Source organism: Cnephaeus nilssonii (genome assembly GCF_951640355.1).
Source record: "Cnephaeus nilssonii genome assembly, chromosome: 19".
NCBI lineage: Eukaryota > Metazoa > Chordata > Mammalia > Chiroptera > Vespertilionidae > Cnephaeus > Cnephaeus nilssonii.
Genome location: NC_137090.1, coordinates 7781185 through 7798266, shown reverse-complemented (window position 1 = coordinate 7798266; position 17082 = coordinate 7781185). Strand labels below are relative to the sequence as shown.

The following is a 17082-nucleotide window of genomic DNA, read 5'->3' as shown; positions in this document are numbered from 1 at the left end:
ATACTAGTGGCCCGGTGCACCAATTCGTGCACATTGAAAGGAAATTAATTAGAAGAAATATTTTTGATATCACTATTTGCCCTTTCTCTATAATAGAAGTGTCAACCAAATTCATGAACGACAATGACAGATTGAAACACGTGTGCAATTGGCGCCAGTGAGAGCTTTATATGTATCGCGCATGTGCGAGTCAACTTAGCCTTTTATATATATAGAATAAACTTGCTTAATTAGACCTGCTTTCTGATGTAGCTAAACTTTTTCCAGCCTAGTGAAGCACTCCAACTTCTCTTTCAGGTAATTGTCAGCAACACAGCAGTAAATGTCAACACGAAGCAGATTATTATTGTAGATCATGCAGTGAGAACAAAGGGTAAACTCTTTAACTGCAGCAGTGTTTGATTATATTCTGCGCAGTGAGAAAACCTGAAGTCATTTTCAAGGTCCACTATTTCTTACTTCTTTTCAGTCGGGTCAAGTTTCTAAGCTTTCTAAATCTCCATTTTCTGGCTAAATGAAAGAAAAGAGGATTCCCCTGAGTCTCCTATCTACCTACTCCAGGACTTCTATGAGGATCAAATGAAATGAGGCTTCACAGACATTTGGTTAAAATGTAAAATGTTTGCACCTGGCTATAAAGCAAGTTGTGTTCCTGGACTGAAGAAACTGCAAGGAGGCTACTTGTCACTAGGGAGAGGAAGCCGGGCATTGTTATGTGATGTCATTACCCGGATCCCACAGCCATCATTTCTGGGCTGGGCTGTGGGGCGCATTTTGTGCCATGGGGTCTTGGCAGCGTCAGCTGCAATTTGGTGGGGTGTTGTTCCGGGGTGGTGGCGGGGCCTGTGTCCCACTTGGGGGAAGCCGAGTGTTGCTTTGTGGGCACCAGGTCTACAGTGCCGTTTATTGTTAAATGGCCTGTAGTAAGGGAGAGGAAGCTGGGCGTTGCTACATGATGTCATTACCTGGACAGACACTTAGCATGTTAGCCTTTTATATATATAGATAGGCTTTGATTGATATATGCAAAATCTGTTTCTCTGTGCCCATAACAAATATCCAAACTCATCTCCAATTCATGATCAACACTAAAAAATAAAGGCCACAAGTGTTTTGATACCAGGAGGATAAGTATTTATTGAGACATGGTTACTCTACTGCACACATTCAGTGTGAAGGTGAAGCCTACCCCATGAAGTAGTAGACATTTGGTCATTTGACTGAACGTCAGCTTGGAGGTTTTGTGTGGTATTTAGTTTAAGTTGTTACTTTTTAAATAGTTGCTTGGTGGCAGGGGTTAATAAACATAGCAACAGATTAGAACAGGGCAGGGTGCTGTGGATAAAGGAAATGAGAACAAGATTGATGCACTGATAGTAGACTCAGGGCTGGTGGTGAAAAATGTAGTTCAACAGCAAGAGGATCCACAACAGACAGGGCGACAGCAGGTGGTACGGCAGCAGGTGGTCTGGCAGCAGACTGGACGGCAGCAATTGGACACATAGCAGCTGGGCCTGCAACAGCTGGAACCACAGCAGCAGGGGCGGCAGCAACTAGAAATGCAGCAGCTGGGGCGGCAGCAGCTGGACACACAGCAGCTGGGGCGGCAGCAGCTGGGACGGCAGCAGGTGGTCTGGCAACAGGTGGGGCGGCAGCAGCTAGAGATGCAACAGGTAGGTCTGCAGCAGCAGCTGGGGCGGCAGCAGCTGGAGCCACAGCAGCTGGGGCGGCAGCAGCTGGACACGCAGCAGCTGGGGCGGCAGCAGGTGGTCTGGCAGCAGCTGGGGCGGCAGCAGGTCTCCTGACAGCAGCCTTGGCCACAGCCCTGGTCAGAGCAGACGGAACCACAAGAGTTGACCATGGTGTCGGAGGGTGGAGGTTCTGGGTGAGTTTCCAGGAGAGTGAGTTTCCTGAATCTCCTTGCTCTTTTATACCCTGTTCAGGCAATTTTTTCCCTTGTTATTGTTTATCTTAATAGGTAAATAATTATTCAATTAGATAATTATAATCATTTTTTCTTGCAAAATTAGATAGAATGCATTCTTCCTTTCTATGATGTATCTTCACTCTAATCTTTTCTTCAAATCAACACTTGTGTTTCTTCCTTGTGTGTATCATCTAATTTCAGGACTGCAGCTCTCTGCTCCAATTGGCTGGAATGGGACTGGCTATTTGTTGTTAAGTGCCCATATGTTTCTCTTTTCCATGACTCAGCCTAGGCCTAAGCTGTGAGTCATGAGTTTAGGACTCAGACAAATGGGAATGAAATAATTCTCAGAATGATATATTGAGGGATCCTGGAGAGGAGTAGGAGACCTCCCCCCAACCCCCACCCCCTCACCATGAATGATTCTTGAGCAGTAAGATAAGATATGGCTCTAGATGCAGGCTGGTGATTAGTGAGCTGGGAAAGGAATCCCAAGTAATACATTTTGGCATGTTTCCTCATGTTGTTACAGCTTCTTATTGGCAGTATCACTCTGTTTAGCACAAGAAATTATCATATCTTTATCATATCTCTTCTTTATGAAATAACCAAATGACACATATCCCCTGTAATGAAGCCTAGAAATCTGTATTTTTCAGAAACTGGCTAAGATGTTCTGGGAAGGTGCCCAGGAGAGACCAGGGCCATGACCTTCTCTCCTAATTCCTTGCTGGTGCAATTCCACTGATAAGAATAAGCCTAAAATTGAATGCACTGAGACTTTGTCTTCTCAAGAAGATAGAACAGGAATAGCACTCTGTGGCATCATAAGCCAATGTTTTTAAACAAGGTGGGAAAGACTTGGGAGCAAATGTGAGTCAAAGAATTTGAATAGACGTGTACAAAAATGATATACAAATGGCTTATAAGTCTATGCAAAGATGCTCAACATCATTAGTCATTAGGGAAATGTAACTCAAAACCACAATACATCACTTTATCTCCACTAGGACTTAAGAGGCAGATAATAACAAGTATTGGTGTGAGTGTTAGGGTTTAGCCTATGATGCTGGCTGTGAAAAAATTCACAACTGAGAGAAGAGATAGATGCAGAGAGAGGGAGTTTATTTTACTTTCCAAGGGAGGAAAAGGGCAGTGCATTGTTAATCAATGCAAGGCAAGAAACAAAGATCAGCTTCCCCTTTAGAAAAGTAATGGCTGTGGTTGCTAACTGACAAGGAAGGGAGGAGGATTTGGGGCTGAAGTTGAGCAGACAGGGCGGTTGTCTTAAAAAGTTAGTTTGTTTGCTTTCTAGGAGATAGTCCTGCAGTTGTTGCAGGGAGGTGTCCTTTTTATTTTTAATATATATATATTTTTTATTTCAAAGAGGAAGGGTGAGGGAGAGAGAGAAATATCAATGTTGAGAGAGAATCATTGATCAGCTGCCTCCTGCACAACCCCCACTGGGGATTGAGCCTGCAACCTAGGCATGTGACCTCCTAGTTTATAGGTCACACTCAACCACTGAGCCACGCCTTCTGGGCCCAGAAAGGTATCTTATCAGTATATTTCCCAAGCCTATAAAACATGCTTAAAGCAAAAGTTTTGAAGAGCTCTCAAGAGGCTTGTTTTATGGGGAAAGGAGAAGGGAACTTTCTATTAAGTAGAAACTCCTTGATGTGAATTACCCCTGAGTTATAAAAACAGCAGGGAGGAGGGGAAAGGCAAGAATGTAGTCATTAGAGTAGCTTATCTTGTCTTGCGGTTTGAAGAGAGGGGCTGTTTGAATCAGAGGAGCTAATAATCTTGGGGTTTAATTATTATGTACTTTTCATAAATTGTGGAAAGCCACTACAAAGAAAAAGAAAAGCTTTTTTTTTTATGCCCTTACAGTGAGCATGTGCAGAAGTTGGCACCTTTATACATTGCTGGTGGGATTATAACATGGTGCAATGCTTTGGGAAATAGTTTGGCAATATCTCAGAAATTAACCATAGAGTTATCATGTAGAGACCCAGCAGTTTGCTCCTGGATATATCCTGATGAGAAATGAAAGTATATGTCCACACAAAAAGTTGTACACAGATAGTCAAAGCAGAGGAAACAACCCAAATGTCCATCAACTAATGACTGTATAAACAAAATGTAGAGTAATGGACAAAATTATGTGTCCATTTTAAATTTTTTTTATTATTGAGTTGTAAGAATTCTTTATATATCCTTGATACAAGTCCATTCTCCTATATACCTTCTTTATTTCCTTGTAGTGTATTAAGTGGATATTTTCTAGAGTAACATTTAAATTCCTTTAATGAATTGTGTGTATGAACTTTATATTATAATTTTGTTTACCCAGATGAATTATTTGTCAATAAAAAGGAATTAAATATTGACACATGTTACAATGTGGATGAACCTTGAAAACAACACACTAAGTGAAAGAAGTCAGTTATGAAAGACCACATATTGTATGATTCCATGTATGTGGAATGTCCAGAGAGGCAAATCTAAGTAGAGAGAAAGTAGATCAGTAGTTAACCTATAGCTGGGGTGGAGGTTGCGGACATGGGGAGTGATTGCTAATGAATATGAAGTATCTTCTCAGGGAGATGAAGATGTTCTAAAACTAGATGTGGTAATTGCTGCCCAACCTGCTTAGATTCTAAAACATTGAACTATACTTTAAAAGGGGTGAACTTGATGGGTTTTAATTACATATCAAAAAAGCTCTTTAAAAAGTAATGATAAAAACATTAGTTATCAGAATAAATATGAATGGGATAAAATCTCAAAAAGACAGTGATGACTCAGAACCACACAAATATTCCCAACTGATTTTTTTTTTTACAAAGGAACAAGTTGGACATATGTAAGCAAAAGAAGAAAAATTTAAATGCATCACAAACTTAAATGTAAAACTATAAAACTTTGAAAAGAAAACATAGGGAAAAAATCTTTGTGATCTTGGACTAGGCAAAGAGTTCTTACTGTTGACACCAAGAGTACAATCCATAAAAGGAAAAATTGATAAACTGAACTTCATTGAACTTTGATCTGTAAGGTGTGCTGTTAAAAGGATGAAAAGACAAGGTACAGATTGGGAGAAAATATTTATAAGCCACATATCTGACAGAGCACTAGTATCTAGAATATATAAAAAACTCTCAGACTCAACAGAAAAAAAAATTAAACAGTCAAAGTAGAGCATGGGTAAAGACATGGAGAGACATTTCACCGAAGAAGATATATAAATGGCAAATGAGCACATGAAAAGATGTTCAATATCATTAGCCATTGGGGAAATGAGAATTAGAGCCACGATGAGATATCACTATAAACCTGTCATCGTAGCTGAAATAAAAGATAGGTAAGACCAAATGCTAATGAGGATGTGGAGAAATGATATCACTTTATAATACTGATACAGATGTGAAATGATGTAGCTATTCTAAAAAAACAGTTTCTCAGGTTCTTTAAAAACAGAACATGCAATTACCATATAACCTGGAAATTGCAATCTTGGACATTTCTACCAGAGAAGTGAAGACTTTGTTCATACAGTGAATGTTTGTACTAATTCTGTTCATAACAGCCAAAGAATGGATACAACCCAGATACCCTTCAATGAATGAGTGATTAAACTGTGGTATCCTCATACTACGGAATACTTCTCAGCAACAAAAGAGAATAAGCTATTAATACTCAACAACCTGGATGACTCACTAGAAAATTATGTTGAGTGAAAAATGCCATTACTCATATGCTGGGCTTGCGAACATGGGGTTTCTCCACCTTTGCAGCCAAGTCAGGCCACCCCAGCAGCAGAGGCCCCAGAAATCCTTAGCCACAGCCTAATCCAGAGCCCATGAAGCTGTATCAGGGGCCACATTGCTGCCAGTGAAAGAAAGAGGCTCTTGCTTTTTAAAAGTTATCCAAATATGGAAATTTCTAAGTTATCAAAATAATATGCACCTTATTCTGCTTTGCTCCATTGATACACATGATGGAGTCATTGTTGTCCCTTTTGTTCCTCCATTTACACTCCTGGGCATTTGTAGTTTTACACTGCAATTCAAAGCAAACTATTGTAGTTGTCAGACGAACTGCTTTTTCTTTACCAGTAAATGTAAATATAGTGTCCCCAGAACAGGCTTGCTGTCAGGCCAGCCAACAAATCTGGAGCCCAGCATGGAAAAGATCATGCCAGTTATAGTTGAGCTCGATCCCTGCTGCAGAAGATACATGCCCATGTGGAGTTGCTTGCTACTAAGAGAATAATCAGTCATTGGGTTTTGTGTGGCACAGATGAAAGCCTTATTAAAAACGCTTTTAATTCAAAATGTGTTAAAATGCAGTTTGAATTCATCATCTTTGTTTCATCAACAACATGCTCTATCTTCAGAGATGGATTTCAATATAAGTAGCATCGAGGGAGAAAAGTTAGTGACAATGGCTCTGGCCTCTTCTCCAAACCAGCTTGAACTAGCATATGACCAGAGGATGTGCTCTGTCTTTAAAAAATGATGATTCATAGTTAATAATTCTTTTGATGTTGACTATCCCATTTCTGGAAATGAGTTCTTACAGGTTATCTTTTAATTAGGAGAACAATTCTATCATTTATTTTCAGAAAATTCATAATACTTAGGGAACTCTTCTTCCTTGGGCAGTTGTCCATGGTCATGAAGAAATGTCATAAATAATAACCAGGAAAATTCTGTTCATTGGTCACAAATTTGGGAACCAGTGTATAAAAGGTCTAGTAGGGCAGAAGAGTTCACATTCTAAGAATTATTTTCTGCTCAGAAGCCCACCTTTTACACCTGACACCATGACCTGCTGTTCCCCTTGCTGCCAGTCTACCTGCTGCAGGACCACCTGCTGCAGGACCACCTGCTGCCGGCCCACATGTTGTGGGTCCAGCTGTTGTGGGTCGGGCTGCTGCCAGCCTTGCTGCCGCCCCTGCTGTGTGTCCAGCTGCTGCCAGCCTTGCTGCCGCCCCTGCTGTGTGTCCAGCTGCTGCCAGCCTTGCTGCCGCCCCTGCTGTGTGTCCAGCTGCTGCCAGCCTTGCTGCCGCCCATGCTGTGGGTCCAGCTGCTGCCAGCCTTGCTGCCGCCCCTGCTGTGTGTCCAGCTGCTGCCAGCCATGCTGCCGCCCATGCTGTGGGTCCAGCTGCTGCCAGCCTTGCTGCCGCCCATGCTGTGTGTCCAGCTGTTGTCAGCCTTGCTGCCGCCCATGCTGTGTGTCCAGCTGTTGTCAGCCTTGCTGCCGCCCATGCTGTGTGTCCAGCTGTTGTCAGCCTTGCTGCCGCCCCTGCTGTGTGTCCAGCTGCTGCCAGCCTTGCTGCCGCCCCTGCTGTGTGTCCAGCTGTTGTCAGCCTTGCTGCCGCCCCTGCTGTGTGTCCAGCTGTTGTCAGCCTTCTTGCTGCTGATCCACTTGCCCACCAGAGACAAGACATTTCTTTGACCATTTTGCCAAAATTTCTGTTCCTGCAAGAAACTGGCTCCCTAAGCTTTGCTGAGAAACAACATGCTGACACAACTTCACTCATCTTCTTCCTACAGTTCTTAGGAGTCCACTGAGGCGATGCAATCTACTTCCCTTTGGTTCTATTCTTCTTTTCCTCTTGATCAACGTACCAGATACTGGTCAGCTCCATCTGATTTCGATATGAATTCATGGTCTCAGGCCTGATGAAAGTCATCCTCACCTCTTGCCTCTATGGCACATAAACAAATTATTATGACTGTATATTTAGCTCTGCACAATGATCAATATTGATCATCTTTTTAGATCTGTGCATTATATTTAGTAATTTATGCCAGGCTACTAAACTCTTCACAATCAGTTTGAACCCTCTTCTTGACTGTTCTTTACTAATAAAAATCTATACTATCTTGCATCATATGTTTGTATTTTGTTTATTTGTTTATAATACTTCCTTTATGAAGCCTTACTTTTGAGTTGCAGTTTATATGTTTTACCTCATTCAAGTCTCACAATGGCCTTACAAGATAGGAAGAGCAAAAATTATCATCCCATTATCATTCTCAGTGAACAGAAAATGATTTGACATATGGCTTATAATTGACATAATAGGTCCTACGTACACAGGGTCTTTTGATTCCAGGTCCAGGGCACTTTTATTTACATTTTTCTGTAGGTAGAAATAACTGGTGACTGGGCACAGGGGAGGTATATATGTTGAGTTGCTTTTTTAACAATGGGAATAGTCACACCTATCATATACAGAACTCCTTTCTGTCTACAGAGCTCTTCCCAAATATTCTTCCTACTTCTCTGACCAATAGAGGCTGCTTTAAGAATTTTATCAGTGAAAGCTCTGACAGCTTCCCTGAGTTCTGATCTGTAACTGGCGCAACCTGTCATCAGAAAGTAACGTGAGTGTGGTTGGTATTCCTGGCCTTCCCCTTGCCTAGAGGAACCTGTTCTTTGATGTCATAGAATAGGCATTGGTGATATTTCATTTATCTCAACAGAAATTTGGATTAATACTCACCCTTTCAAAGCACACAAGCTCAGGCCATACTTCCCAGGCTTCCAAATTTTGAGGCAATTTGATCTCCTGACCTGGAAGTTGCTAAAGTAAGATACATTTCTAGAGTCCCGAGAATTGAGGTAACCATGCAATGGGCATATAACCCTTTGATCCAATCATAATCTCTAGGCCATAAAAGGAAACAGTACAGCTTACCATGTTCTCTCGAGATAAAGACTCAGAGTTTTCAGGAAAAAGGAAGAAAAAAGTAGGAAGAAGGAAGGATGTATTATTCAAAGTCAAGATGGGCATTGGGTTGGTGTCCAAACAGAGAAAACCTGGATTGTTGGATGAAAAACTGAATAATAAAGAGAATAGCTGTATTAGCCATTAAGGGTTAATATAGCTCTGGGAGAAAAATAAGTTTTTATTATGGTCACCTCTTGAGAGATGCAGAGATACTTAGTGTCATGTCACTGGATGTGACAGAAAGTGTGATCTTTCTAGAGGATATATCCAACATAGAAAATAGGTGGGAAGAATTGCTAACATTTATTGAAGTCCTACTCTATGCTGAGTATTGAGCTAGATGTTTGCTCTACATCATCTCTTATTCTCATACAATTCTGAAAAGTGGATATTATTGCCTCCATGGGAGAGCTGAGGAAATCAGTGTTGAGGGAAGCAAAGTAACTAGCATGAAATTGCATTAACTGCAAAACACCATCTGACTTATTAAATCTGTTTTGTGGGAGCACTGGGGAAATGGTAATGATATAGACGAATGGGGGGAAATTGATTTTTTAAAGAGGTATCAAATTAATATGCAGAGAAAGTGTGGTCTTTTGAACAGATGATGCTGAAACAGCTACTAGTAAATATCCATGTGCAAAACAACAACAACAAAAGACCCACTTGGGCCCATATTTCATATGTTATACAAAACCAACTCAAAATAGATTATGCATCTAAATGTAAAGCCTGAAACTACAGAACTTCTAGAGAGAAACATATACAGAACACCTTTCTGTCTACATAGGAAAAAGTTCTGCAGTCCCTCACCCGATCACAGAGCCACTCAGTGTGAGCCAATTTTGTAAATATGCTACTAGTTTGCATCAACCCTTGTCTGTACTAAGTTCCCTCCAGAACTGTGCAGCTATTCATCTTAAATTCTATCTTTAATTGTAAATTCTCTGTTGTGGAAAAGAATACAATAGATCTTGGTTATGGGAATTAGAATCATATGGAAGAGTCCTCAACTTCCTGTTCTGCTGCTCCCTAGCTGTGTGTTGGAGGGGACATGCAGGATATATTTATGCACCCTCATGAATGTTTCTCATATACAGTGTCATCCTCCTTTTGTCTATTGCTTTCTTTTTCCCACTTCCATCCTAAATAGTATGTCCACCCATGGATTAATCTGGAATTCTTTCTCTTTCCCGGCCTCCTTTACTATATTTGCCAGTCTGTAGGCAGATACCATCTTTAAGATATCATCATTCTTACATTTTCAAGGGGTATCACAAACACATATTTTATTCCTAATCCTTAATAGTAAAAAATAGTTTATTTGCATTTTCTTCTCAGTAATTGGGATTTGCCTTTTTGTTTATGCCTATATCCTCAATTTAACATAAACTTTATCTCAAATTTACAAATCAAACCTCCAGACCGAGGTGCTAGGCACCTCAGGAGGTTAGTGCTGACCTAAATGACTAAAGCAAGACTGGTTTACAACTCCATCTATCCCTGCAAAGACCTAATGGAATATGATATATAATCATGAAATTCCTTAAATTTTATCAATTAGTAGCCCCAACAGCAGCTATTATACACGATATGGAATTTTTACTAAAATAGGTCAACAATTTCTGGTCTGACAAGACAGTGGAAAGTGAAAACACTCCAGGTGAGAAGAACTGTGAGCAGTACATCTAGTTGTAAAAATTGCTTAGAAGAAAAGTGACGAGGAGATGACGTTCATGGGCTGTAGGGAGGCACGGGTGATTGGTCTGAGACCTGGAAGGAGCAAGATGGAAAGATTGGAGATACAGAGATTTGAAGAATCATGTAGCTATAACCACATGTGTGGACAGAAAGTGTCCCCTCTTTGTGTCCCACATCAGTGCCCACAAGAGTACCCACCACTTAGGAGGCACTGGACAATCAGGAGTTAACTTGTCCCGTCTCCCTCCTCAGGTGCCCCAGTGCTTCCATAATAGATCACATACAAAGTAGCCATGGTGGCAGGGACCCAGGCTTTGTGTGGAACCAGCCGCCTGCGCTCTCGCCCACCACAGGTGCCTCTACTGAAGGTGCTACTTGTCAGAACCCCTAATATGGTAACATCCCTCATAAAAACTCACTGAAACAAGTTGATTTAAAGTTGGGGATAATAACGTAGGGTGTATGTTTTGTAGAGAATTACTTAATTCCTTTTTGCTCTAAAACAGGGACGCGGGAGAAGGAGACCACACAAGAAGTACGTGATGCCAAGAATAAGTCCTGATAAGTGAGCCTGTCTTAAGAGGACACAAAGGATGCTCAAAATTGCTCGATGCAGATGAATTGCATGTGGGGGTGACCAGAGCCTGAGAGAAGGAAAGTATCCCTGCATTCGTGAGAGCTCTCCAACGCAGTCACTGCCCCCTAACTGAAACCCACTGCCATCCTCACTGAAACAGCCACTGCTCGCTGAGGTGTGGGACCCTGACTGGGGAAGAACTCTGTAGACACAGAGGTAACTGCATAGATGGGAGATGATTCCATCCATTGTTAAAGGAGAAACTCAAGTGCATAGGTTGCTGGGGGTCAGTCCCAGGTTCACCTCGACATTTCCCGATATGGGAATGTAAGTGCCCTTGAGAGGAGTGGGAGGCCCTGTCTTTGCTCTCCTCGGTCCATTTTTAGCTGCATTACACAGTGAAATGTTCTCATCTGAACAAATTGAGGATATAACTCGTGAGAGGCTGTTGAGAGGCTCAAAATGGAAATGCATGCAGTATGCAATAAGTGTATAGGTCCCTATATCAGGAATGCTGTGTAATAAAACAAAATGCAACTGGGGATGAGTAAGGGTACAGGATTTATTAAGAAATATAGGAGAGAATTCCTGCATCTACAGAGACAATTCAAAATGATTATGAAAATAAAACAGCAGGATATAAGAACCATGAGTACATTGAAAAAGAAACATGATTATGAAGATTGCTATGAAGACCAGCAGCAGAAATCCAAGAAGAAGTAATGAGAGTTTGTTTTCCTAAGTTACTCAGAGGTCACACTCCACGGTGAAGATGCGCGAAGCTGGCAAATGATCCACAAGATGTAAGAAAAGGATCAGGGGGATGTCCTCTGCACTCTGTCGGGCTGATTCATAAACTTGTTTAACAGGCAAATGAGTCACAAAAATTGTGGTGACCACATGCTGGCTTTCAGCAACATTTGGAAGTGAATTTATTTCCAAAATTGCAAGTCAGTTCACAGAAGGTGTTGTGTGCAGATGGTGGCTCTTAAGTCAGGGCAATCAGCAGCAAGAAGGCTGGCAGCAGCTGGACACACAGCAAGGGCGGCAGCAGCAGCTGGGCCGGCAGCAGGTGGTTCTACAGCAGGTGGTCTGACACCAGGTTGGACAGCAGCAAGGCTGGCAGCAGCTGGACCCACAGCAGGGGCGGCAGCAAGGCTGGCAGCAGCTGGACACACAGCAGGGGCGGCAGCATGGCTGGCAGCAGCTAGATCCACAGCATGGGCGGCAGCAAGGCTGGCAGCAGCTGGACACACAGCATGGGCGGCAGCAAGGCTGGCAGCAGCTAGATCCACAGCATGGGCGGCAGCAAGGCTGGCAGCAGCTGGACACACAGCATGGGCGGCAGCAAGGCTGGCAGCAGCTAGATCCACAGCATGGGCGGCAGCAAGGCTGGCAGCAGCTGGACCCACAGCAGGGTCGGCAGCAAGGCTGGCAGCAGCTGGACACACAGCATGGGCGGCAGCAAGGCTGGCAGCAGCTAGATCCACAGCATGGGCGGCAGCAAGGCTGGCAGCAGCTGGACCCACAGCAGGGGCGGCAGCAAGGCTGGCAGCAGCTAGATCCACAGCATGGGCGGCAGCAAGGCTGGCAGCAGCTGGACCCACAGCATGGGCGGCAGCAAGGCTGGCAGCAGCTGGACCCACAGCATGGGCGGCAGCAAGGCTGGCAGCAGCTGGACCCACAGCAGGGGCGGCAGCATGGCTGGCAGCAGCTGGACACACAGCATGGGCGGCAGCATGGCTGGCAGCAGCTGGACACACAGCAGGGGCGGCAGCAAGGCTGGCAGCAGCTGGACACACAGCATGGGCGGCAGCAAGGCTGGCAGCAGCTGGACCCACAGCAGGGGCGGCAGCAAGGCTGGCAGCAGCTGGACACACAGCAGGGGCGGCAGCAAGGCTGGCAGCAGCTGGACACACAGCATGGGCGGCAGCAGCAGCTGGGCCGGCAACAGCTGGATCCACAACAGCTGGATCCACAGCAGGTGGGCTGGCAGCAAGGGGAGCAGCACATGGTGTCAGGTGTAGAAGGTGAGTTTGTGTTCAGAGGTGAGTTTCTCAGATTCTGAGGACTTCTTCTGTTCTGGGGTTTTTATACACTGGGCCCCCAATGTTGGGACCAATCAGTAAGACTTTCCTTGTTTTTGTTTATGTTGTTTTGGTAATCACAGGGAAATTGTCTAAGATGAAGTTGTTTCCTATCTGATATGAACGTTTAGAAAATAAGTGTTTAATGTGTTCCTTAATTGAGAATAAGTCATAGAAACGTTCTCAGATAAAAGGAAGGTGGTCCTATCATCAGGATGGTTCCTGCTTTGGTCATGTTGTGGTCATGTGATAGAGTCCCTCATGGCCTCATGAGGGTCAGTACATGTGTTTTGTATATTCCACTGTACTTAGTTTTGGAAGTATCCCTGTTTAAATGACATGATGCTGGTATGTTCATGGGGTTAATTGACATCATGCCTGAGTCCAAGTCTGTTTTCCCACAAAATCCTGATTCAAGACTGTGACAGGAACCTCTCTCTGGAGCAACCCACCCCACCTGTGTATCCCAGTTCCATCACAGACACTTGAGTAGAGGATGTTTGGCATAATCTCTTCCGTATGCTCAGCAGAACCAAAGCAGTTGGGAGGAAACAGAAGCTGGGACTGAGAGAGCATCAATCATTTCACTTCCTGGGTGACCAATGGTCCTGATTGCCCGGGACTAAAGGGTTTCCCAGGATGCGGGACTCCCCAGAGATATGACTGGGGAAGTTTGGGCAAAGCAGGATGAGTTGGTGAGTCCAGTCCTAACCTTGTTAACTATCACATTCAGTGACCTCACATCAGTTACTACACAATTACTGTGTTTTCTTCTTTCTCGTTTTCTTTGATCCCTTCTTTTTTCCCTCCCTTTTTTTTTGTTCTTCTCTCTCCCTTTTCCTCCTTCGCTACCTCCTCCGTCCTTCCTCTTCTCCCTCCTTCTCATTTTTCTTCTTCTCTATCTCTCCCTCACCTTTCCTACCGCCCCCCCCATCCTCTCCACCTTCTACATCTCCTTCACCAGCACTACCTCTTCTTCCTCTTTCCTCTTCTTCTAGAAAGTGTGGGTTTATACTGAATAATCCAATGTTGGATGCAATGGGGAAAATCATAGATTATAGATGAGGTTTTGCATTCCCCACCCAGGTATCTTGGATTTTAGTGTGTTCAGGCCATTTTCTGCCAGTAGACCTGCATCTCTGTGCTCAGGGCTGTTTTCTTGCAACCACAGAGGTCATGCTGCCAGTGTGGGTCACAACCACTGCTTCTGGAGAGGGTTATAAGGAGGCGGCTCCCGGATTACTCAGTTGGATAATCCTAAAGTGTGTGCTTGCATCGTTTCTGATATTTCCTCTTAGGCATAAGCTGCAGTTGGCCACAATGGTACTGGTTTCATGAGCCCCTTTCCGGTATCACATCCACACTCCACAACCAGTGAGGCCTGCACTTACCAAATCAACTACATGCACTTGAATCATTTCTTTAGGTGACTTCTTGGAGAAACCAAACTATGACATTTCTTTACCTCCTCAGTCTCAATATCCTCATCTGTACAATGGGAACATTTATACCTGCCTTGAAAATTTTTTCAGCAATTAAAGATATGTAGAAAAAGCACTGAGAGCATTTAGCAAATAGTAAGTCACCCAGAACATGTTAGTTTCTCATTTTAATCACGCAAACACCCACCAAGGACCAGCAGTCCGTCAGTTTGGTCATGGCAGTTTCTTCTGAGCATCCCAGATACACAGTCTCAAAAGCGAGCACGTGTCCTGGATACCAGCTTCGTGAGCTCATCAGAGGCACCATTACTGCTCCCAAGGAGGTGATCCGGGTTCCAAACACTTCTAATTCTCTCAGAACCAGTCTCAAGCCTTACCTCAGTGAATGTTCAGGCAGCATTGTTAGTTCAGGACCAAAGAGCAGCCTCTGTCCAGCATGACTACTAGGAGTGCTCAGTCTCCTCGACTATTCTTCTTTCTCGCATTATTTCACTTCCCCTGGAACACAGGTTTTTATTTCTCTCAAATGCTTCAGAGTTGACTCACAATACACAAGAGATGGTTCTACTTCCATAGGAGGTTCAGATTTTATGAATTCCTCAATGTCATACATGCCCATTGTTTATTTCTCAGTTCCCAACTTTTTTTCTTAATGAATTCTCTTATATTTTTTTAAAAAAACCATATTTTATTGATTTTTTACAGAGAAGAAGGGAGAGGATGGAGAGTTAGAAACATCGATGAGAGAAAAACATCGATCAGCTGCCTCCTTCACACCTCCTACTGGGGATGTGCCCGCAACCAAGGTACATGCCCTTGACCGGAATCGAACCTGGGACTTTTCAGTCTGCAGGCCACCACACTATCTACTGAGCCAAACCAGTTAGGGCTAATATTCTGATCAAAATGACAAATTGCCTTAAAGTTGGGGAATGTAAAATGTTCTGCAGGAATTGACTTAATTCTCTTTTATTCTAGTCTATAGGTGTCTCAGGGGATGGAGGACAGCCAAGATTTTGATTTATGTGAAAGCAAAGAACAAGTCTCTTTACATGAGCCTCTCCCTCATGAGGACACACTGGATACTCACGAATATTGGATGCCCATGAAAGCGTGAGTGGCTGGACAACACCTGAGACAGGAAAGGATCCTTCACGCAGGAGAGCTGTAAACTACCGGCCTTGCTGCCCTACTATGTAGCTGAGGTGTGGACACTGATTTGGGGAGAACTTTGTAAATAGGTTTTATGTGCATTTACGTACAGGAGAATATCATTTCCACTGTCAGAGACACTCAAATTAACATCTTGCTGGTGCTCAGTCCAGGCCTTTTCCTGATTTGTCTTGAGATAGTAACTTACGTGCCATTGAGCAGAAGCAAAAGATACAGTCTTGGGTCTGAGTCTGTCCAAATCAGCTGTCTAACATGACCCTGTGAAACGTTCTCATATGAAGAATGGAGATAATTATTTTGGGGGGACTATATGAAGCTGAGAATGGATCATGCATATGATGTGCAACATGTGTGTAAATCCTTACATCAGGATTTATAATAAAACCAAACACAATGTGGAATGCACAGAATTTATTAAGAAATAGAGGTACAACTTCCCGTATCTAGGGAGCCAACTCAGAGTGAGCATGAAAGAAGAAAGCAGGATTACGGGAACCAGGAGTGCACGGGAAAAGAAAACAGGATTGAGAAGATTTTCAGCAGTTGCAGAAAACCTATGTAACAGTTACAAGAATTCCTTTTTCTAAGTTACAGAGGGAGAGGGTGAAGACCTTGACTACAGAGTCAAAGCAGAGACCAGAGCTCCATATCGAGGATGCACGAAACTGACACATGTTCCACCAGAGCTCCGTATCGAGGATGCCTGAAACTGACACACGTTCCACCCACAAGGGAGGAAGCTGATTGGGGATGTCCTCTGCTCTCCATCCAGCTGATTTGGAAGCTTGTATCAGGCACATGAGTCACAGAAATTAAGGTAGAGCATGCGGGTTGTCTGCCAAGCCTAGGAAGTGAATTTGTTTCCCAAATGGCGAGTCAGTTAACAGAAGGTGTATGAAGAAGGTGTTTCTTTGGTGAGGTGATCAGCAGCAGGAAGGCTGACAGCAGCTGGACACACAGCATGGGCGGCAGCAGCAGCTGGGCCGGCAACAGGTGGTTCTACAGCAGGTGGTCTGACACCAGGTTGGACGGCAGCAAGGCTGGCAGCAGCTGGACCCACAGCAGGGACGGCAGCAAGGCTGGCAGCAGCTGGACCCACAGCAGGGGCGGCAGCAAGGCTGGCAGCAGCTAGACACACAGCAGGGGCGGCAGCAAGGCTGGCAGCAGCTGGACACACAGCATGGGCGGCAGCAAGGCTGGCAGCAGCTGGACACACAGCATGGGCGGCAGCAAGGCTGGCAGCAGCTGGAGACACAGCAGGGGCGGCAGCAAGGCTGGCAGCAGCTGGACCCACAGCAGGGCCGGCAGCAAGGCTGGCAGCAGCTGGACACACAGCAGGGCCGGCAGCAGCAGCTGGGCCGGCAACAGCTGGATCCACAACAGCTGGATCCACAGCAGGTGGGCTGGCAGCAAGGGGAGCAGCACAT

The 17082-nt window shown here is 44.1% G+C and overlaps 2 protein-coding genes across 2 annotated transcripts; one reads left to right on the top strand and one right to left on the bottom strand.

The window, feature by feature from the left end:
- Positions 1–6758: 6758 nt before the first annotated feature.
- On the top strand, positions 6759–7358 carry LOC307115166 (uncharacterized protein; the record flags this gene model as incomplete). The annotated part of the gene is made up of 1 exon (XM_079798223.1): positions 6759–7358. The coding sequence occupies one exon, from the start codon at positions 6759–6761 to the stop codon at positions 7356–7358; it is 600 nt and encodes a 199-aa protein (XP_079654349.1).
- Positions 7359–16298: 8940 nt separating this feature from the next.
- LOC307115423 (uncharacterized protein) lies at positions 16299–17082 on the bottom strand (the record flags this gene model as incomplete). Its single annotated transcript, XM_079798644.1, has 1 exon — positions 16299–17082. One exon carries the CDS (start codon positions 17080–17082, stop codon positions 16579–16581), a length of 504 nt encoding a protein of 167 aa, XP_079654770.1. The 3' UTR covers positions 16299–16578.